This window comes from Cydia fagiglandana, chromosome 11, assembly GCF_963556715.1.
Source record: "Cydia fagiglandana chromosome 11, ilCydFagi1.1, whole genome shotgun sequence".
Taxonomy (NCBI): domain Eukaryota; kingdom Metazoa; phylum Arthropoda; class Insecta; order Lepidoptera; family Tortricidae; genus Cydia; species Cydia fagiglandana.
The window spans coordinates 14,808,698-14,831,551 of record NC_085942.1 but is presented as its reverse complement, the minus strand read 5'-3'; the positions used below and the strand labels follow the sequence as shown (position 1 = coordinate 14,831,551).

The 22,854-nt window shown below is 39.4% G+C and overlaps 2 protein-coding genes across 3 annotated transcripts in view; one reads left to right on the top strand and one right to left on the bottom strand.

Annotated features, from left to right (window-relative positions):
- The first annotated feature begins 749 nt into the window (after window positions 1-749).
- On the top strand, window positions 750-8,301 carry LOC134669088 (adenosine 3'-phospho 5'-phosphosulfate transporter 2). Of its 2 annotated transcripts, none has more exons than XM_063526618.1 (6): window positions 750-852; window positions 998-1,350; window positions 1,979-2,205; window positions 2,782-3,008; window positions 7,295-7,482; window positions 8,044-8,301. In XM_063526618.1, exons 2-6 carry the CDS (start codon window positions 1,055-1,057, stop codon window positions 8,219-8,221), a joined length of 1,116 nt encoding a protein of 371 aa, XP_063382688.1. In that variant the 5' UTR covers window positions 750-852; window positions 998-1,054; the 3' UTR covers window positions 8,222-8,301. The 2 variants fall into 2 exon arrangements, with proteins under 2 accessions (XP_063382688.1, XP_063382689.1); XM_063526619.1 differs by having other exon boundaries at window positions 758-842.
- A 3,290-nt stretch (window positions 8,302-11,591) lies between these two features.
- Window positions 11,592-22,854, bottom strand: part of LOC134669103 (tyrosine-protein kinase Src64B) — a 69,850-nt gene continuing 58,587 nt past the window's right edge. Inside the window, exons 3-7 of the mRNA XM_063526638.1 lie at window positions 19,444-19,578; window positions 18,164-18,374; window positions 17,445-17,698; window positions 13,440-13,627; window positions 11,592-12,810 (exon numbers count right to left, since the gene is read on the bottom strand). Of these exons, the coding sequence (XP_063382708.1) occupies window positions 12,076-12,810; window positions 13,440-13,627; window positions 17,445-17,698; window positions 18,164-18,374; window positions 19,444-19,578 (1,523 nt within the window). The 3' untranslated portion in view covers window positions 11,592-12,075. The remainder of the gene's footprint in view (window positions 12,811-13,439; window positions 13,628-17,444; window positions 17,699-18,163; window positions 18,375-19,443; window positions 19,579-22,854) is intronic.

The window sequence follows — 22,854 nt, the reverse complement described above, 5'->3', positions numbered from 1 at the left end:
TGGCAGTAAAGTAAATTCGAGGAAACTCAGTCTGAGTCAGACGAAACAATACTGGATCAAGCCAGAGTAAGAAATCACGTGGATCTCGCCGAACCGCTCCAAGGTTCGGTTGCGTCCTATCCAGGATAGTTTTAAAGAAGTGGTCGAGTCGTATTGAGTGTTTAATCATTTTCCCGCGTCTATTTGCAATGGTGTCCAGGATAGCTCTCCTTTCATTCACTTTTCTTAGCGCCTCCTCATTCGTTATCTTGTCTCTCCAACTAATGCCTTCCATACGCCTCCAGCACCACATTTCAAATGCTTCCATTCTCTTTCTATCTCTTAGGGTCAAACTATCCCTCAAGTACGCATATTAAAATGAATTAAAGTTTCACAATGCAAACAAAATAAAATTATTATGGATAAGGCCACAACACAACAGGACAAATAGAATTGACGAATGCTAGAAAGAAGGGAAAGATAAATTCTTCCAAATGGTAGGAAAATATTGATTACAAAGCTGACAACACTGTGTACTAATTTTTTAAATAAGAATTACTAGAAAACTGATTCATTCAACCATGTCAAAGTTTACATTTACACTGAAGTCCAATCGATCATAAAACAAATATGTGCAAAAAATTAAAGCTTTTTAAAATATATGAATAAATATATAAATTAATTTATAATGTTACCAGCCGTACAGACAACTTATGTCAAATGAAACAGCTGTATCTGTCAACTGTCAAAGTGCTGTCGTACTATCTATTCTAGAGTTGTTGGAGAAGGAGCTTTGAAAATAGAGGCTACGTGTCTCGTAATAATAAGTGAATTTTAATTATCTTACCACATAATTTGAAGAGGTGACGCAAGGTATTTTACATACAAGCTTCCTAAATACTTTCTCTTTTTCATTTACGATGATTGAAAAACATTGAGGATTTTTCCACGCGGTTCAATGTAGCTATTTACAAAACACTTGAAACTATGCGGTCCTAAACAACAATTTCCGTTTCAGATGAAAACAAAAATCATAATGAAGATTTAAAACGACGAGAATATTTCTAAAGACACAATGTCTTCCAAAGACACTATTATTAAGATTGACGACTCAAGAAATGGTAGAGAGAGTCAAAAAACTGAGATTAATATACTTTGTCTCAATCTAACGCCATATAGCCAGCTAACACAGTTCCTATGTTGTTGTATATTTGTATTTATATGCTATTTAGCCTATGGATTTTACTTAGAGCTCATATTCTCTGAGCCGGAAGTGAAGCCTGTGAGTTTGTATATAACTTTAGTACAATTTATTATTACTATGGCGCTCAGTTATGTGGAATCGTTGATAAGGAATCCCATTAAGAGGAAGTGAGTATTATGATATTTTTTTGAAGTTTTTAATATTAATATAAGTAATATGATTTCAAGATTGAATAAACATTATAATATTTAATAATTATCTAAAGTATGAAATGCAACAAATCTGTTGTTTATAATCTGCTGCTGCTGCTGGGTGCTGAGAAAGGGGCGGCTAGTAGTTACTACAGTGCCTGGGACCTAAGGTGGCCAAGACTGCAAATCCGCCACAATCCATGAAAAGCTATCTTGTTCATTATCTTGAAAAGCTCATGTAGAGTGAATGCTGATATTAACACATTCACTGCCAGGGGGCGTGGCCTAGGAACAAACTTGTATGACGGTGGACGCACATGTGCGTCGGGGGCAGTGAATGTGCTAAAGTTTTTGAACTTTGAGATGAGTGTTTTTTTAATATGTTTAGATTTAATATAAACAGAGATCGGACGAGATTGCGTCATTGCTCGCAATAATCTGGACATGACTCCAAAATTGATTAAAAAATTAATCAGTTAATGTATTTCTTACCTGAGGTTTAATTTTGATTCCTAATCTATAAATAACACAAAGATTTCTTATTGCGAGCAATGACGCCAATCTGTCCGATCTCTGAATATAAGACAGCAATTTACTGTTACAGAGTACCATTAAAAGTATATGCTCTACTAGCAGCATTGACGCTTGGAACCATGTCACTCTCAAACCTAGCACTAAGTTACCTGAATTACCCGACACAGCTGATCTTCAAGAGCTGCAAGCTCATACCGGTGATGATTGGGAGCATCATTATACTGGGGAAGAGATACAGTTTCCTGGACTATTTTGCGGCTGTGGTCATGTGTATAGGCCTTACTATGTTTACTTTAGGTAATACTCATTCTAAGCATAGTAAAAAGTATACTCATTTTAAAAATACCAATTTTAATCCCATAGAATTAGAGAACTAAATTTAAGAACAGCTAAATGATCTATTTTCTTAATCTTAATCTTACTAGGATTAACATAATCCTTTAATCTATCTTACTAAGATTAACGTTTAATTAGAGAGAGACAATAAATACCTACACAGGAAACATTCAAAACGTTGAAACAAATATTAATGCTCAACAGAAATATTTAACTCTGATTTGAATGCAGGAATTTTACCTATGTTGCTTTCATTAGCTTCGCACGGGGTAGCAAATTATACACCTAAATCTTCCTCAAGAATCACTCTACTGATAGATGAAAACCACATAAAAATTAGTTTAGTAGTTTTTGAGTTTATCGCGATCAAACGTACAAACAGACAGACAGACGCGGCAGGGGACGAGGTTTTATAAGGTGTAGTGCTTATACTGCTTATTTACTTATGAAATGACACATATTATGTGTAGCAATGTAATACCTAGTTAAAAGAATCATGGAATTAGTCTTAACGACAATTTAAATTACCCGTTTCAGCGGACTCAATGACATCTCCAAACTTCGACATAATCGGAGTGATCGTGATATCCCTAGCCCTCCTCTGCGACGCCATCATCGGCAACGTGCAAGAGAAGGCAATGAAGCAATTCCAGGCGTCCAACAATGAAGTGGTTTTCTACTCTTATGCCATTGCCTGCGTTTATTTAGTAGTAATAACTGGGAGTACGGGGATATTGAGTAAAGGATATGTTTACTGCTCAAAGGTAAGCATAATAATACTTAGCACCACTTGCACCATCCCCCTGACCTGGGGTTAACCGGTTAAACATACCAGTTACCATCTTCTCTGTCGTATCGCTCTTGACAGAGCGGTCGTTGTCACGTTGAGGCGTCCGCATCGGTAGTAGAGGCGGACACAGCTCTTCGCACGATTTCCCGCCATCTCACCCTGTTGGCAGACTGTCTGGCACAGTCAGGTCAGTCAGATACGCGGTTTCCCACTGCGGATTTTATTTGGTCAGTCCAGCGCATAGGTGATCTGCCGCGCGATCTGGTTCCCTCCACTCTTCCAGTTACCATTGTAATATGGCGATTAGCCAGTTTCAATGTTTAACAGTAACACTTTGGTTTACTGCAACATAAACGCATATTGCTTGTGTCAGCGCAACCTAACGTGTATATATAGGCAGGCATTTAGAGAATAAACGTTCTTAAGTTCTTATACTATCACACATAAAGTGTTTCAATACATACTCCCTGCTACTGCTCGAAACAACACATAACAAAACCAACCTTGTTATTTGATGGCGACCCAGACCAGCGAACCAAGGAACTAACACTCAAGAAAGAAGAAAAAATCTACCAAGACTACAAAAGAAGAGAAGAACCAACGCAGTCAAGATCAACCCAGAAAATCAATCACACTTTCAACGCAAGAATCCACGCAGTCAGAACCAACCACCATTAAGAACCAAGAAAAAAGAAGAACCATCTAACATCAAAAATCGGAAACCACGAGAAATCAAGAAGAGCGAAGATCGAAGAGCGTTGTCCAGGCTTTCCCGGCTCGCAAATCAAGAGGTGTCCAGGGTTATCCCGGCCCACCATAATCATCGGAAGCAGAGCCAGCCAGCCATATGAAGCGTCAAGCGAGTGCCACGTGGAGGTGCCAGCTCGCCAGGCCGCGCCAACAGCAGCCAAGAATGCCGGTCGCGAACTCGCACTGGACCGGACGAAGACGAAGCCGAGGACGGCCAGCCACGCAGCAATAGGATGTAAATCCTATATGTAATTATTTAATTAATTTTCTCTAAAAAGCCAGCATTTTTCCAGAACAGTAATAACTTATAAATCATTCATAAATATAAAAGGTTGTCGCTAAACTCTATTTCGTTTCGAGCATAAATAATTTTCAAAATAATTTTTATAAGAAGTCATAATACTTATAATATAAAAATTAAAAGTGTCGAATAGTGTCCTCAATCATGTATGTTGCATAAGCGCTGGTGGCCTAGCGGTAAGAGCGTGCGACTTTCAATCCGGAGGTCGCGGGTTCAAACCCCGGCTCGTACCAATGAGCTTTTCGGAACTTATGTACGAATTATCATTTGATATTTGCCAGTCGCTTTTCGGTGAAGGAAAACATCGTGAGGAAACCGGACTAATCCCAATAAGGCCTATTTTCCCCTCTGGGTTGGAAGGTCAGATGGCAGTCGCTTTCGTAAAAACTAGTGCCTACGTCAAATCATGGGATTAGTTGTCAAGCGGACCCCAGGCTCCCATGAGCCGTGGCAAAATGCCGGGATAACGCCAGGAAGAAGAATCATGTATGTTGCAATTTGCAGCGCGTGCCACACGTTGTGCGCACGTCGACAGAAAACTTATCTAGGCCGCGAGACTTTGCCGCGAGTTAGAATATTTTAATAAGCGATGAATGAAATTTGATACGCCGCATACCGATTAAATAATTAACAACTCCATTCAATAAGATTATTTCATTGTTTCTTAGTAATGATTGATACTTTAGCTACGTGTCGGACTGATCACCTGATATACAGCGAAAGTTTGATTTATTGCATAATTTTTTTAAATTTTGGAAGTTAAATAATAATGATTATTTTATAGAAAGCTTACAGTACGGTACAAGTTTGAGAAGTTTTAAGGAGTTAATAGGCACATTCGTATAATGCGACCTTATAGCTAGAGCACTAGTCCTTCGTACTTGATCATAGTGTGATATACAGTATCCTCCGTGAAAGTTGTAGGAGACTTATTGTCTTAATGTATTTGTGTCTCTAGGTACAGGCAGAGCCGTACAGCCTGGCCTGATATGCCGATATTATCGTATTGTTCCCAGTGAAGACATTCTGTTAGGGCTCATTGTGGAGAGATGACAGTTAGTCACGGGTACGCACGGGAGCGTAGCCCATGAAGTATTGATAAGGGGTGACCATGCCCTAGGACCTAGGGCCTAGGTGTTTATTGAGGAATTGCTATGGATAGCATTGATAGGTGAAGGGTGCGCACAGAGGCGCAACCCAGTTATGTCCTTGATCATAGTCGACCTTATAGGTGTCCGTGAAAGGCTTAACATTTAATACGGCATTAGTTATTTTTATTACGAGATTTATAGGGTACCGTAACTATAAACAGCGATAGTAGAAAATGTTTTACAGTTGAAGAGTAAATGTTTTAAAAATGAAGAATAGGTAAATGTTTTAAAGAAAAAGATTTATATTTTATGAATAAAGAAAGTAAATTAATATTCTAACGTTTGAGAGATGATAACATTTTAAGTGAAGATAATATATTCTTATTAAAAGATAACGGTATTTTTACAAGGACTACGACATTAATACGACACTTAAATCAAGCTAAATAAAGATTGTTTGCATTTATATAATTTATTAACCTTTATTTATTGATTTCAGAAAAAATTGTAAACAAGTAACATGCGTTTAAATTTTTTCTTCTGCCACCCCGGCGGTGAGAGGAACTTTCGGGGGAGGTGTAATATGGCGATTAGCCAGTTTCAATGTTTAACAGTAACACTTTGGTTTACTGCAACATAAACGCATATTGCTTGTGTCAGCGCAACCTAACGTGTATATAATTATAGGCAGGCATTTAGAGAATAAACGTTCTTAAGTTCTTATACTATCACACATAAGGTGTTTGACTTCGACTCCCATCACCCGCTCGAAACCAGATATATAACAAGACCAATCCTGTTATTTGACCATGGTTACCAGTGAATTTGACACTGGATTAAGGGTTTAACCGGTTAACCCCGGGCTAGTGGGATGGTGCGAGTGGCGCTTAGATGGATAAAGTAATGCAAAGCTTTTGTATTAAATACAAGTCACTTGTAGCACTGTTACCCCCAATGAAAACCTATTTCACCCTCCCTGGTTAAGTTCGTAACAGATGCCCGCCAGTAGGAAGGTACCGCATAATTTGTAACTCTTAGGCATAAGGGTGTCAGGAATTATACAAAATTAAACCCTATCAGTATCACTTTGAAATAAATTTCAAAATCAGGCAGGAATTATATTCCCTTTGCCTTAAAAACCATATTATTAACACGCCATCTACTTCAGCGGTTGTTGCGGCTGCAATTAATATTTACACATTCATTGCCACTAAGTGCTATGGGTTACGCTCGTAGCGCGTAGCCACACGTTTTCGCCGTATGGAGCGCGTAGTTGCTATGAACAGTGTAGGTACCCGACTGTCGAGTTCTTGGCTCTGAATGTGTTAATATTTGTTTGAATGTCCTAATTTAACCTTTTAAGACTATTTGTGACGTCCCACGGGTAAATGTACCTTATGGCGGTTGGCGCTTACGCTATTAATAACGCTGCGCGCCGCTCCAATATTTTTTTTTTTTTTTTTTTATTGAGAAACAAACAGTCTTAAAATAAACATATGAGCAACTTAGCTAGTAGCTACAAATTAATTTTGGTATAGACCTATAGTTCCCTAATTTACAAATATATAAAATTAGTGTAAACTTATAGTACCCAATTACATAAAAATGGAATAGATGTAAAAGATAAACGACTCAAATTACAAATATCCGGTTGCTTGCAACATTTCACACTTATTCTACTTCAACAAAGAATATACAGTTTTCTTACAGTTTTATTATTACGGCGCTATGCGACGTAAGCGCCAGCCGCCGTAAGGTACCTTTTGCTGTGGAACGTCACATATTACCTTAGCCTTATAAAGGCTTAACGTATTCTTAACGCGCCACCTACTTAAGCGGTTGTTGCGGTTGAATTTAACATTAATATTAACATTCAAAATGTTTTTTCGATCGCATCAGTATAGCCCTCCAATTTCAGCCAGTGAGACATCGCCCTGGTCTCGTGAGTTTTAGGGCTACGTGAATGGTTCAGGTCTCAAAAGATTTGTCTTAACAAGGGCTATAATATGGTGAATAAATATTTTGAAAAAGTCAAAATCTCTTTTCGGAAATCTTAAAAATGTAGAAAATTTGATGCCCTAATTTAACCTTTCAAGACCATTTTGCGTCTGTTTTCAGGTCGGCAGCCCGCTAACCATGTACACCAACATATTCCTGCTGAGCCTGAGCGGGTACCTCGGGCTGCAGGCGGTGCTGACGCTGGTCCGGATAAGCGGGGCCACGGTGGCGGTCACCGTCACCACTATGCGGAAGGCGTTGTCTATCGTCATATCGTTTGTGCTGTTTAGTAAGCCGTTCGTTTTCCAGTAAGTAAATTTATTTGGGTTCTATTGATGAGTCAAAAAAATTACCCATACGGCAATAATACGGCAGTTGAAATTTGATACCTTAATGATGATACATCATTCCTTTATTCAATAGATCTTAAAATTAGTCATCATTATTATTTAGTTTCCCTTGATAATCTCATTAAGGACCGGTTGTAAGCTACCCTCATTCTAACTTGTTGGTGTCCTCCGGCGTCTCTAATTCGCGCTCCTTGATGAACCTTCTTAACTCTGTCATTCATCATTTATTTGCACATAAAAAGGGTTTTACACAGCGGTGTTATAAAAGTAAAAGTTACATCATTAGCGGTGTTAGTGTCCTCTTAACTCTCCCCCTTTCTTAACCCTTTGAACGCCACGCGTGAATCTTGTCGGAATGCATGAGATTGATCTATCTCTCATCATACCGTTTGCATACTCTACTATTACTTCGGAGCCCAGGGAATGCATGACTTGCATAAGATCGATTTTGGGCTGTAGCCGCGCGTTTCAGATGATGACTTTGGCGATCAAAGGATTAAACTTACCTTTCTTTTCCAGATACGTATGGTCCGGCATGCTGGTCGCCCTGGCGATATACCTGAACCACTACAGCAAGAAGAACCCGGGCTATGTGCCCGGCATAGTTCTCGCTTGCTTGCATTACGCGCAGTCCTTCTACCAGTCGGAGTATAGGTATTTAAGGATGAAGTCCAAAATTTATGCAGATACTGTATAGTTGTTAATTTGATTTCATTGGGTTTTATATAAGTTATACCGCTGCCGCTGACCGCTAGCTACACATGAGTAGGTAAAGTTGACGAAATATAATGGCCGGTTTAGATACGCGGCTCGTGGCTCGGCTCGCGGCGCGTCTCGTGGCTCGCCTCTAGCGAGCAAGCCCGTCGAACTAATGATTATACATTCACTTCGTGGCTCGTCGTATTAGCTCGTCGCACTAATATATTTTAAACACTAACGGCACAGCATAAGGTTTATAACCGAATGACAAGCCGAACGCGAGTTTAAGCGCAACGCGCGTCCCGCGCGAGCCCCTTTGGCTCGTGCCCAAAAAACCGCTCCTCCACGCGAGCCGAGGCGCAAGACGAGCCAGGAGCCCACCGCTTACACTCGCGTCTCGTGGTGCGGCGCGGCTCGCGGCTCGGCTCGGGCTCGCGCGAGAATGTAAACCGCTTGTTACGAGTATATTTCTTTTCTAGGGTGGTATTCTATCTGGTCAATTTCTTTGTCCAATGTCAGTGCGTCTCACTCTCTCATTAATGCAAAATGTGAGACGCAATACACGTTGGACAAAGAAATTGGATAGGTGGAATACCACCATAACATAAGAATTTAAAAAATTTGCTCGAGTTTTGAGTCTGAATTCAGACAACTCGTTTAAGTTTTACCAGACTCTGCCTGCACCTGTATCTAATACAGTACATTTTTAGAGTAGGTATTTTTGAAGTGTAACTCAAAAGGGCTCTAGTCCTATAATAAACATTCCGTGATACATTTTTTACTTTCTAGCAGCAAAAGCAAAAAGCAAAGCAAGGCAAAGTAATATTTTGGTTTTGATTTTTACTTTCCGTCTGAATAAGAGTAAAGACAAATTATCATACTTGGATATCAAGACAATGTACTTTGATATTTGTTGCAGAAATGATGAGTTTCAAGAAAGAACTCAAGTTTTTATTGAGACCTAATAAACGAACTAATGAATGACTGAAAACAATGGGGACTTAAAGAACAGAATGTTTTCATATCGCTGGCCCAATATTACAGGGTTCTATGTTTCATTTTTATCACATTGAAATTTGAACATTGTCATCTTGAAAATGTAACATAGAACCCTGTAATATTGGGCGAGCGATATGTAGCAGTCAGACGCGGTCAATAGGTATTGAATTGAACGGCATAGTCGGTATTATATTTCTAAGATGGTCTTGTCGGTATTTTTACAATACCCAAGAATTCATCAGTCTTTGTACAGTTTGTAAGTTCCCAATCCGCATTGGGCTAGCGTGGGGACTATAGCCCAAGCCCTCTCGCGCATGAGAGGAGGCCTGTGCTCAGCAGTGGGACGTATAATAGGCTGAAATGATGATGATGATGATGTACAGTTTATATCAACAATGATCGAAAGTACCACAAGTGTACTCTTTTTTGCCAAGCTGTATATAAATATTCTAGAATCAATCCTTTACATTGTGATAAATACTTATTTAAAAAATTAATTTATGATTATTAGTGTGGTATTCCACCTGTCCAATTTCTTGGCTCAATGTGCTCTGCGTCTCACTCTCTCGTTAAGCAAAATATGAGATGCAAAACACATTAGACTAAGAAATTGGACAGATGGAATACCACCCTTAGGAACAGTTAATTTAGTAATTGTATGACAAAAATACGATACAAAGACATTAGATTAAGAATACATTTTGAAGTATTATGGTAAATATTGTCACAAAATGAGATTACGAATGTCGCAAATACTATACTACTTTTACTATGTACCATAGTCCATAGATGCATATTTCTGTGCTACGGTACCAATTTAAACTCACCGTTATTATTTGAGTACTTTTGTACTGATTGTGTTTTTTTTTCTTATATTTAATGTTCAAAGCTGTAAATATAAAATTGGAATAAAATACATATTTTATATCAATGACATTTATTTCATTGTATGTACAAAATCTTAAAAATCTAGTCAATTTTCATACAAAAGTGTCGAAATTTAACGTGTTTGAATATTTGGAATGTTATTTAAGACACTATTTTTCATTGGCTTTATACACTTCCTATGATGATGAGATGATTAAGTGGCTAAAGCAAGGGTTTAATACTTGTTAGGGCACTCGCACACCGCCGCGATTTCCCCACTACTTTGCTATACTGAGGGGCTACCGCGAAAACCGATATTCGCAAATTGCGGGGATCTTTCTTTCACTCCAATGAATGCGTATTAAGAGTGACAAAGAAAAATGCCCGCAATTTGCGAACTTCGATTTTCGCGGTTATAGCCCAGGCCAAGTATAAAGGCAGTCTTACACTTGTGACAAAATTGACCGCAAATTGTACAGCAAAGCCGTCTTATAAAAAACCACAGCAAGTGGCCAGGCATAAGTGTAGAAAAACAGAAAATATTAGTTACATTAGGTAACCAACATTAAGATCAATGATCAGTCGTTTAAATTGAAATTAGTTAATAAATATTTTACAATTGTTACATGTCAATAGATAATTGGTCAAAATTATATTAAAGTTACACAGGTCACAAGTTCTAACTATGCTAGAAATTAAATACCTTCCCTCTACGTCTACCATTCGCTCACAATGTACAAATCTCTTTGGTATATATGGTCCTAAGGCTAGGTTCATTAATTTGTCTTTTTACATTAGGGCACTCCTTTGCTGGGACTTTTAAACTGATCATTATTGCACAATGTGACTTGAAGTGTAGATTGCTTGGGAATCATACATTAATTACGTCACACGAATTTCTAGCTTTTTTGACCCCCCTCCTTGTCACACTTGGTCACATTTTGCAAATCCCTCCCCACCTGGTGTGACGTCACATTTTAGGCAAATTTGTTTTCAACTAAATCGGCAATACTAACTCTGCATCATGTTTTTAATAAAAAAATATTTTTGGTGAAAGAAATCTTAGTAATTTTATAACACAAAACCTATTAGGAAAGAAAATTACCTACTTCCAAAACCTCATTATTTAAATGTACAGCGAATAAAAAAATATAAATTAATTTTCGGTTACCGATGAATAGTGATGAAGTTAAAATGACGTCACAATGTTTGTGACTCCCCCCTCCCCCATGTCACATTTTCTTGACCCCCTCCCGCCCCCTAAACGTGTGACGTAATTAATGGATGACCCCTTGCAATGGCAAAGGAGCGAGTATATATTTGATTTATTATAAAGACTTGGCAGTATTTTTTAATTTGTACGCAATACAGGTTTACAATGTGTGTACATTAAAATTAATGTGCAAAAAAAGATGGGACAACTGATATTGGTATGATGAGAACATTTGAAAATATGGATGAGGCGTGTTTTGAGATCTTTATTAGTTTTCTTTTTAATGTAATTACTGTAGTGTTGTGCCTTAAGTGATAATGTATCACATACCATTTTAGAATATGAAAAATATCGTGTTAACATTTTATATCGTTTTTAATCTTATTGCTTAAGTTTTTAGTGAACATTCTCATTTGTACAAAATGCAAAACAATACTACGTGCGCTCATAAAGCTACCGTCGCTAATAAATAAGAAAATATAAAGTGAAAATTTGCACAACTATGTTTTACTCTTAAAAATATTTTAGTGGACTTATGCGTAATTTCGTAATCGGCGTTGTCATCACGCGGCTCGGAAACGGAAGCCGGCTAATAAAAACGACAAGCTCACACATTCCTGTATTGTTATAACGCTTTCGAGTATAAAAATACTAAAAGTATGAAACCGTAGCGTTCTCTAGGCACCGGAAGCGTCCGTCACCACGATTCCATCATTCGCTAAGGACCTTACACAGTCTCGCACTATTACCTACTATATCACAGCACCTAAGCACTAGTCTTGCACTTCTCTGTACGGTATCTCACTGGTCACTGTGAACGATTCGAAGTAGTGGTTGAGGAACTCGAAGGTGGGCCGCTTCTCGGGTATGGCGTCCCAGCACTGCAGCATCAGCCGGTAGATGTCGTCCGGCAGACAGTGCCCCACCGGCTTGGGCATTCTGTACCCTCGTTCGACTTGTTCTATGACCTCTTTCCCGTGTAGTCCCGGATACGGTATCTGTCCGTACGTGAACAGCTCCATGAGTAGTATACCGTACGACCATACGTCGCTTTTGATTGAGAATCTTCCGTAAATGATCGCCTCGGGAGCGGTCCATTTGACCGGGAACCGCGATCCTTGTTTTGGACAGTATTCGTTGTCTTCTATGACTCTCGCGAGACCGAAGTCGCATATTTTCGCTATGTTATTCTCGCCTATTAGTACGTTTCTGGCGGCTAAGTCTCTGTGTATGAGGAGTTTGGATTCGAGGTATTCCATGCCGGAGGCGACTTGCGCGGCGACGTAGACAAGGTCTTCGAAGTGTAGGAATTTGCCCTCCCCGTTTCTGAGGAATTCTAGAAGACTGCCTTTGCTCATGTACTCTTGGACTATGTAGACGGGTTCCTGTGTTGAACAGACCGCGTATAACGCGACTAGTCTCTTGTGCCGGAACTTCTTCATGATAGCTGCCTCCTGCAGGAACGCTTGTGTGGACATGGTGCCCTCTCGCAGTGTCTTCACGGCGACCTGAAAGAGCGTTGAATTAGAACTAGTTTATTTTGCGTAAGGAAACAAGTTTTTAGAAAGTTATTTATGACAGTGTAAAACCGGCCCGAGAATTCGGCTCCGTTACATAAACACAATCGGTTAACTTGGTCAAGTAATATATTACATTAAATTGACTTCGATGAGTGAATTCGGGGAATGAACACGTCTTTAATTAGTTCGGCCTAGACTTGTTCGCTTAACCTTACACTCGATTGTTAATAGGTAGGTGGGGTGAATTTAATAAATAATACATAACTCTGATCAACATTGATTAGTCTGATTTACATTCAGCGAGACAATGGGAGTGTTTAATACATATTCTTTGTTGCATATCTCAACAACTCAAGGCTGTGAATATCAGGCGCTCCAATTTCCTTTGCCTTTTCGGAAGAATTCTCAAGCGAGTAACATAAACTATATCTTCTCACCTCAATATTATTCCGCCATTTTCCATAGTAGACTTCTCCGAAGTTCCCTTGTCCGAGTTTCCTGATGAGCTGTATCTCGCTCCTCGCGATCTCCTATTTATCACGTAGCTCCCACATCGGGACTAGGGCTCGAACAGACAGGCGAGTGACAGAAATCTTTAAACAGTCGGATTGACTCACCTCAATATTGTTCCGCCATTTTCCATAGTAGACTTCTCCGAAGTTCCCTTGTCCGAGTTTTCTGATGAGCTGTATCTCGCTCCTCGGGATCTCCCACTTGTCCCGCAGCTCGGGGCCGAGGTCCCACATCTGGGGCTCCGGCTTGGGGCAGGGCCGCGCCAGCACGTGGCAGAGGCCTAGCGCGTTCTCTGCAATACGTGAGCATCTTTACTTAGATAATGTTATATGAAGGGTTATGGAGTTTGGTGAATGACATGCTTGCACTATGCACTATTCAGTATTCTGCATTTAGGCCCTTTCCTGATTTGGCACTACAGAATCGGTGCAACATTACTTCGCCTCTCCTCAATAACCGAGAATGCATCGACTCTGTACCTTCAAGTCAAGAAAGGGCCTTATGTAGTAAGGGTGGAATGAAAGATTAATATTAGTAGGTGTACTACATTACAACTGCGTTCCTACGTACAGTTGCCATCAGATATAGTGTAGCGGACAAAATCCTTAAAAATATATGAACATTAACACCTTGATAATAGGCTTTTTTCTTGGTGTATTTGTGAACACCTTGGCCGCTCCAATATATCTGTATGTAAGCAAAAGCATAGACTAGAGCTGAAGGAGGTAGGGGAACGGTGGGTATGTGAGCAAAAATCCCAACCTAAAGGAAAGGCAATAGAAACTCACGCTGACCCAGCTCTCGTTGATGCCTCAGGTAAATGCGGGGTTGTTATGCTACGAGTATAAGTTGTCATTGTATACTAAAATTTATACGATCGTGAAAATGGAAAGATAATGATCGCGATCGTTAATTTGGTTTGGTATATAAGTACTATAGAAGTACGATTCAGAAAAGTCGCCAAAATCATGTCAACACTGTTGAAAAGACGTGGCGGTGTGACTACTAAATTGTAACGTAGGTACCAAATGCCCATATTAGGTGAGACATCTTCGTGAATACGAATTACTACTCGTGTAAACATAACCATGTTGCTAGAGTATGTTAATACATAAAAAAATCTTTAATCATCATTACTGAAAAAATATCTATTTACTAAAACACCGGGCAAGTGCGAGTCGGACTAGCGCACGAAGGGTTCCGTACCATAATGCAAAAAAAAATGGAAAAAAAAGAAAAAAGAACGGTCACTCATCCAAGTACTGACCACGCCCGACGTTGCTTAACTTTGGTCAAAAATCACGTTTGTTGTATGGGAGCCCCATTTAAATCTTTATTTTATTCTGTTTTTAGTATTTGTTGTTATAGCGACAACAGAAATACATCATCTGTGAAAATTTCAACTGTCTAGCTATCACGGTTCGTGAGATACAGCCTGGTGACAGACAGACGGACGGACAGCGAAGTCTTAGGGTAGGTAGGGTAGGCCTTAGTAATAGGGTCCCGTTTTACCCTTTGGGTACGGAACCCTAAAAAAAGTATTTTGGTCACCTACTCAGTTGATTTTAATCCAATTATTGTGACACCCCTAGCAAAAACAAGCGTCCAGAAGCTACTCTAAATTAATATTGTTACATTATAAAATACAAAATAAATTAAACAACCGAATTAAATTCCCATATCATTTTATATCCGCCAACTCCTAGGCTAATTAAATTGCCCGTCAAATCATTAAGAACCCTTACAATGTCCACAAAACAAAGTCCCCGAACAAAAGCCATTTGGGCAAAGAACACAAACAAAGGCCTGTATAGTTGCTTTATATTCGGGTGTAACCCACATGCGAGCCAACTGTATGTAAATCGGTGGACGTTGGGAATTAGGGTGGCGGCGGTGGATTAGATCAGACAGAGACGGCGGAGTAATAAAAACAGCTAATTGCTTTGCTAAGTTGCTTTTCTTTAAAATCATTGTAAACTTAGACGGCGGAGTAATAAAAACAGCTAATTGCTTTGCTAAGTTGCTTTTCTTTAAAATCATTGTAAACTTAGACGGCGTCACTTTACATAGGGTTTATATTCGGTTGTAAGTAAATGTTCTTTGATACCTAATATATTTTACGGGTATATAATTATTTAACTATTTTGATGAACAAGATTAAAAATTGCAATAGAGTTGAATATTAACTGCCATATATGGCTTTGTATACACTAGAAGCTTAAATTAACCTTATGGACGCCAATGACCGATATATCCGCACCGCAGGTTCCACGCCAAAGACCGATTAATCGGTCACAGACCACAGAGCAACATACACCTACGTGCATATGCATAAAGTTCAATTTCAGTTTTGACACTTCGGTGACGTGTCGTCCGAGTGACAGCTTTTGTATTTGACACGGCGTCGAAAAGGTTAAGTAAATGCACTTAAATTATATTCCTAATAAAAATAACATGAAAATCTAGATATGATTCTCCCTTAACAAAAAATTAAGTGTTTAAATATAACACTGTCCAATAGTGTGATTCTTCTGAAATAGACTTTAATATTAAGTAAGATTAAGAACCTAATCATGGTAGGACATCAAAAGTAAAAGCCCCACAGCGTTTTAATACTTACTGATTTTTTTGAATGCCGTGTCTAAGGTCAACGCATCGTGATCTTGAACTGGCTAAATTTGGCGGTATGTATCAATCATGATAACATTGAGAGACGCAACTTAACGCAGCGATTAGCAGTCCTTACTATTCATACGTGTTTGGTTCTACAGTCGTGACTCAAGCCGGGTCGATAAGCACGATTTCATAAAAAAGCCTCTATGGCGATGGACGGAAGTGCATATAGAAAGCGATTGTCATCGCGTTAGTCATTTGAATGTTATTGATACACCTGGGCTTCAAGCATTGACGTATATCTCAGGACTGGCCTTACGGACAATCATAAGCATGGGCCAGTACAGCGGTGTGACAACGCTACAAGTGCTACAACGCGATTGGTTGATGAGTTTGCATCACGCGCGCGATTGGTCGCAATTAGTTGCATTAGATTGACGACCGGTCTGGCCTAGTGGGTAGTGACCCTGCCTATGAAGCCGATGGTCCCGGGTTCGAATCCTGCTAAGAGCATTTATTAGATATTTGTTCCTGAGTCATGGTTGTTTTCTATGTATTTAAGTATTTATATATTATATACATAGGTATATATCGTTGTCTGAGTACCCACAACACAAGCCTTCTTGAGCTTACCGTGGGGCTTAGTCAATTTGTGTAAAAATGTCCTATAATATTTATTTATTTATTATTTATAGATTGCACGATTGGCTCCAATTCGTGAGTGACAACGCCGAGCTAATACCATTTTTAGTGCCCGTAAGGCCGGTCCTGAGATATACGTCAAGGGGCTTCAAGTAGTTCTATTGAAGAAGCTAACGTTATCGTAAGTGGTCTTATCATAAATATTACATCGTAATTGAAAATATGAAGTGTTGGCGTTTCGAATACCCTTTGGAATTCGAGGATAAACTCACACTCCAATATAGGATAATGTTGTCTAGTATGTGTCTATGTGAATGTCACGAAGAAACTATTATTATAATAAATTACGTTATCATAATTAAATAAGTATTATTGTCACTATATTTCACTGTAGTCACTATCGCTAGACTCACAGGAGTACCTAGAAAGTAGATGTAAGTATGCTCTGCTCTTGAAACGAACGTAAAGATCACAGAATGAAATGCATGCAAATTGAAGCAGTTTCTTTTATATATTTTATCTTCCTAGAAATATACGGGACGTTTTGCGATAAAAGTCATTATGCGCAGTCGCGGAACGTAAAAGTTTTCAGTTTTAAATATTTTATTACCATCAAGAAGACCTTTCGTTACCTCTCGTTCTCAGAAGTAGCTTAGCGGGCAAGGTGATCAAAATGCTCTTATTCTTAATAAATTCGTGTCATTTTCATAATAATTTTACACAGTTCGCTTAGCTGCTTCCGCTTCTGACTGTACTAGCAACTCAATTGGTTGTTAATAATGTTTCTAACATGTTAGCGTAATATAGTAATATAACTGAGGAACATTAAAGGTGAAATAAACGAAATCACTCACTTGTATACGACATGACGAGTGCTGGCAAGCTTGGGAACGTCTGATTCGTCGCTATATAGAACCCTCCATTGTCCAACGGCTTGATCTTGTAATGCTTCACATGGTATCCTCTCCCTTCCTCCCAATCCTTCACACTGAGACTGAATCCGTGCGGGTTGTGTTCGGCGGGTCGCACGAGAAACGTGCCCCGAGGATTACTCTCAGCTAGTAGGAGCTTGTCCGCTTCCTTTCTTGAAACGGTGGGGAAGAACCAACTGGAATGTTGAGATTGCCTTTAGCAGAAAGGTCTGGTTAGAATGTGTGGTGGGATCGGGCCGTCACCGTTGGTTCCCAGAAGCCACAGAGCTGGTTTGCAAGCCTTTTTACAGCAAGCCGCGTTTTATGTATGTTTATTAACTATTGATATGGTTAGGCAGTTCTAACACGATCCATTGCATATGAATTTATCGAAGATATTTCACATCGTCTTTAGGAAGTATTTAAATAACTGTTTTGAGTGAATGTACCTAATTGTCAAATGGATGATGTAGCCAAAAGTCCAGATACCTCCATTTGGTAGCCCCAAGAATATGACAGGCAAAACAATATGGACATCACAAGTACGCTTACAGAAACCACACTTAGAGCACACCTTTCGAAGTAAAGTTCCTCGCTGCAAACGATTAAACAAGAGCGTTCCCGGCATAAGTTCGGTCGCAATTAGGGAGTTGTATACTCACTCTTCGCACTCGACAGAGCTCTCCTCGGCGACGAAATTGACAGGCACGAGGCCCTCCCGCCTGGTGGTGAGGTGCAGGACTCGCCACCAGTCCGTCTCGGCGTCGTTGAGGACCTCCATGCGGTCGCCCTTGCGGAACGAGATGTCGGAGTCGGCGCGCGCCGTGTAAGCGCATAACGCTTTGACTACGCGCCGTCCGCCGTTGGTTATACCTGTGAAGTCCATGGAAATATTTTAGTTAGGAATAGGATCTCATTTAATAGTACATTATTGTCGAGGCTCGGAAGTAGCTACTTGCAGGCTGAGGATTCGTTTTAAACGGACGACCTTGGGAGTCCGTTTAATTGAATCCGAAGCCAGCAAGTAGCCTTCCAGCCGAGTCATATATAGTGCTTTTCTCAAAAATGGTGCAAGAAACATAAATATCATAGAAACATTTTACAAAAGCAACGTTCTTACGTATATATTTTCACAGAGAAAAGCCCTTGCCGCCTTTTTATTTTTTTAATTAAAAAATAGAAGTGTATTTTTCTGCCGAAAATACGCCAACCTATTTGAGACAACTAAATAGTCGCGGTACTAATCATCTGTTTGGCTGTTTAATGGGCCTGTGCCTTCATTTGATATGGTCATTTGAACTTTTAAAAAGTTTGGAACTCGACAAATAATGGAATTTGTATGCAACATTGCAGTCCCAAAATCGAGACTGCAATGTTTTTAACTTTTTAATTTTTGACTGACCATAAACTCCGCGCTTCGCGATCTATTTTTTAGACGGCAAAGTCGACTTTGCAGTCCATTTTTGAGAAAAAGGTCTTTATAAGCGCTGTCGTCTAAATTAATGAATGCGTGTTATGCACCATATTCCGAACCGTGACAGTATTCTCAAGCTACAGCGTAAAACAGCAGTGATTCTCATTCGTCTGTGCCCTGTGTTACCTACTGTTATATTAGGTACACTAGTTATAGTTATTGCACTGCTATTGTGCTATGGTGGGGCACAAGTACATTTAGCAGAAATTCAGAACGATTTCAGATGTAGCGGAGCTAGCGGAGAAAGACTTGACGGAAGGAGACTTAATTGTAAGTTATATCAGACTCGATGATGTGGCCCAGGACAGAGCAACAAGCCACAGAAAATAGTCTGTATATTATACAGAGGGTCTACCGCGAACCACGTTCGACGTGTTGCCTCTCTGTTCCACTTGTAAATTCGTACGTAAGCGTGACAGGGATGCAACACGTCGAATGTGGTTCGCGGTAGGCCCTCAGGTTACTCACATGTTCCCGGGTTTCGTGTTCGCACGATGTCGGCGGTGCGGCGCGGCGCGCGGTTGTTGGGCTCGCCGGTGTAGCGCGTCTCTAGCGACGGGCACGCGGTGAACCCCGGCTCGTTCTTCTTGTACGCTGGGTACACTGGAAGCAATACATATTAGCTTAAATAAAATTGTTTCAACTGATTCTAGTTGTAAGTGACATATAGTAATTTAGATCTGACCTTGAACAGTATGGTTTTTTTTTCTTAATTTTTATAGAGACTTTCGTACACTCGTGGTGACGATGCCTGCCTCATAGGAGAGTTCACGTGTGTAACTAACTCTCAGACCTTAATTTAAGATATTTTTTATAATATGTAAAAAATTTCTCAGCCCCTTCTGATAGCGGTTGAGAAAGCAAAATATTCAAGGATAATGCATTGTCCAAAATATTTCCTAAAATGTTTTTCCGCTCGACTTGGCCTCTAGTGCATTCTAATAAATATGTGGACTAGGTAGTGATGTGCCGTGGGAATTTCCCGGGAACAAGGAATATTCCCATATGGGAAATTCCTGGGAAATTTCCCGTGTTCCCGGGAATATTCCCCAAACAGGGGAATATTGAAATAGATTAAGTGTATTACAATTTTCATTAAAGCTAGCTGTAACGACAAGTGCGTTTGCGTTTAGTAAAATAAAGTAGCCAAAAACCGTAAAATGCAAAGTGGCTTTCCAAAAAACACTTGGAAAGTGGATTTGCTTACAACATTCGACACTTGAGATGTTTCAAAAAAAAATATATGGCATCACTTTAAGCCCCCGATGTACCTGAATGCGAAGTCAGATCATTTCGAAATTTTCTCCGTAGAAATAGATAAATATAAAAAAAAAATCTCCAAAAAATTATGGCTACATATTATTTTATTGGATATTTTGATAATGTAATGCAAAAACATTCACAAGAACCCGTCCTTAACACTCGTATGTAGAAGAGTTTCTTGGTAAAAAGTTTACGGAACTCCACCATTCTTATTAGTACCTAACTTATTTTGACCCTGATTAAACAGTGATGATTTGTATTGATTTTGTTGAATAATGGCGGATTATTTAAAAAAATGTATTTTGGCCGAGTAATCATTCCCAGCAACTACGGGAAAATTCCCAGGAAGAATGGGAAATTTCCCGGGAAGAAAGGGAAAATTTCCCGGGAGTATAGGGAATTTACGTAGGCGAATGAGATACAGTTTATAATGTTTTTTTTCAAAGTTTAAGATGCTAAGTGTTGACTGAATTTCTGATAATAAAATAGTATATCTATGCGCCATTTCAAAATTCCCCTACTTTCCCTTCATATGGGAATTTTCCCGGGAACGTTTCCGGGAATTTTCCCACCAAGGGAATTTTCCCGGGAACGGCACATCACTAGGACTAGGTCTTCGATTCTGTTACAATGATCATATAGGTTTGTATCTCTTTTTTTCATGGAACAGTATGGTAATGAATCATTTGTAAATTTTTTACCTACTTCAGGTCAGTGACCGGACTTTTAGTCGCCAATATGGGAGTGTCGAGTAAAAATCCCAATAAAGTTTAAAAAAACTGCGGTATCACATGGCGGAACATATATTTTCCTTAAAGCTTGCGAAGTGACCCACAATAATCCGATCGCTTCTTGAACTGCTTCCTATCCATGTCAATAAGTTGCAAATAAGTTATACAGGTAGGTAAGTACGTGCGCAAGATCCCAACAGGCCAAATAACTGAACCAGGCGGGCAAGTACTTACACTGAACGAGGACTAAGCTTGGACACACTTTGTATCAAATTGATCGCTATTTCTTAGAAAGTAACACGGGCAAGATTTCACATCCCACGCGGTTCGAAGCGCGCATTAAATAACGAAATATGGATCCTAAACAAAATTGACTTCTATCGATACTACTTTGTCTTTAAGCATCCTACCATCGCCAACAAATCAAGCCAAGAGTCGTAAAATATATTTCATCGAACCTCGGAAAAACACCAGTGCAAAGTTAGCTCAGTTCAGACTTAGCTTACAAGTTCAGGGGGAGAACTCGTGCCGTCTTACAAAATTTTATTGAAATTTTCCCTGATAAATAATGGTAAGTGCAATCATTGATTTTATAAAGATGCCGTATTTAACAATATCTATATTTCTATATCCTTGAGAATTTACATTATTTTTTAAATATCGTTTAACTCCCATAACACTGCCCCTACAAGTCCTGCAACGTAAAAAGACCACAAAATTAAAAGTCCTTCGAACCGAATTCAAATTTAACTCCATTCAAATCCTATCAATGCAACACGCAAGGTCATGGTTCTATCCGATAATGATTTCTATGCGTATTGTATTCGTGTAATCATAGTTAAGGCGTTACTGGCGTTGGGCAGCCTCATTGAGATGCTATATTTTATCTCCAACGAATACGCATCAATATTGAATTGATTACACTTGACCGCAGCAAAATAGGTCTTTGGCCTTCCTTTAGATACTATGAATTATTGGTTTTACGCGCATCGAATCGATAATTTGCAAGTAATTAATACCATCCGAATACAATGATTTCAGACAATGGTGATGGCCTTAAAACACTGATGCGCGGACAACACATGTAAATTGAAGTTAAGTGCTGCTCTTTAGGTTACGTGCGAAAATTCTCGGTCATTGTTTCGCTTCTAACGAAGTTACGGTCGGCGGTTTTAGAGGAATTTTTGTACGAAGAAACCAGGACTAGATAATGAATGAGTCGTTATAAGATTCCCAGGCAATTTTGCAAAAATGATTAATTAAGTTCGAAACTTTCGTGGATAAGAACAATAAAGGTTTTGGATAATTACCTACCACAAAAGCGACAGAGGATAATTTTTTAACGGTCATTATTAATATAATAAATTATATTAGTAAAATTTGTTTGCTAGGGACCTTGTCAAGCTTATTAAAGCTAGTAATAAAATAATTACATTGAAAGTCTGGTTGGCGATAAAACTCGATAAAGAACCAACATCTCTAGAGGAATTACATTGCAGGTGTAAGCGCTTTTATGAATAAATAAATTTAATAATTTCATTGAAGATAACGAGACGAGTGCGGGCTAGGCTGCATCCTCATAGCCCTAGGCATTTAATAGATATCAAGTGTACCATACCAACCTATTTGAATAATAATCATCTACTTATATACATATACATTATAAACAGCTAAACCGCAACCAGTGGCGTAACTAGGGGGGGGGGTTGGAGGGGGCACGTGCCCCGGGCGCCGTCCAACGGGGGGGGCGCCAAAATGCACAAGACCTTTCGTTAGGAGGGAGGGGGGGGGGGTGCAAATTCGGTGCCTGCCCCGGGCGCCATATCCTCTAGCTACGCCTCTGACCGCAACACATTATTTGCCTGAATAATTTTGTCATGACGGT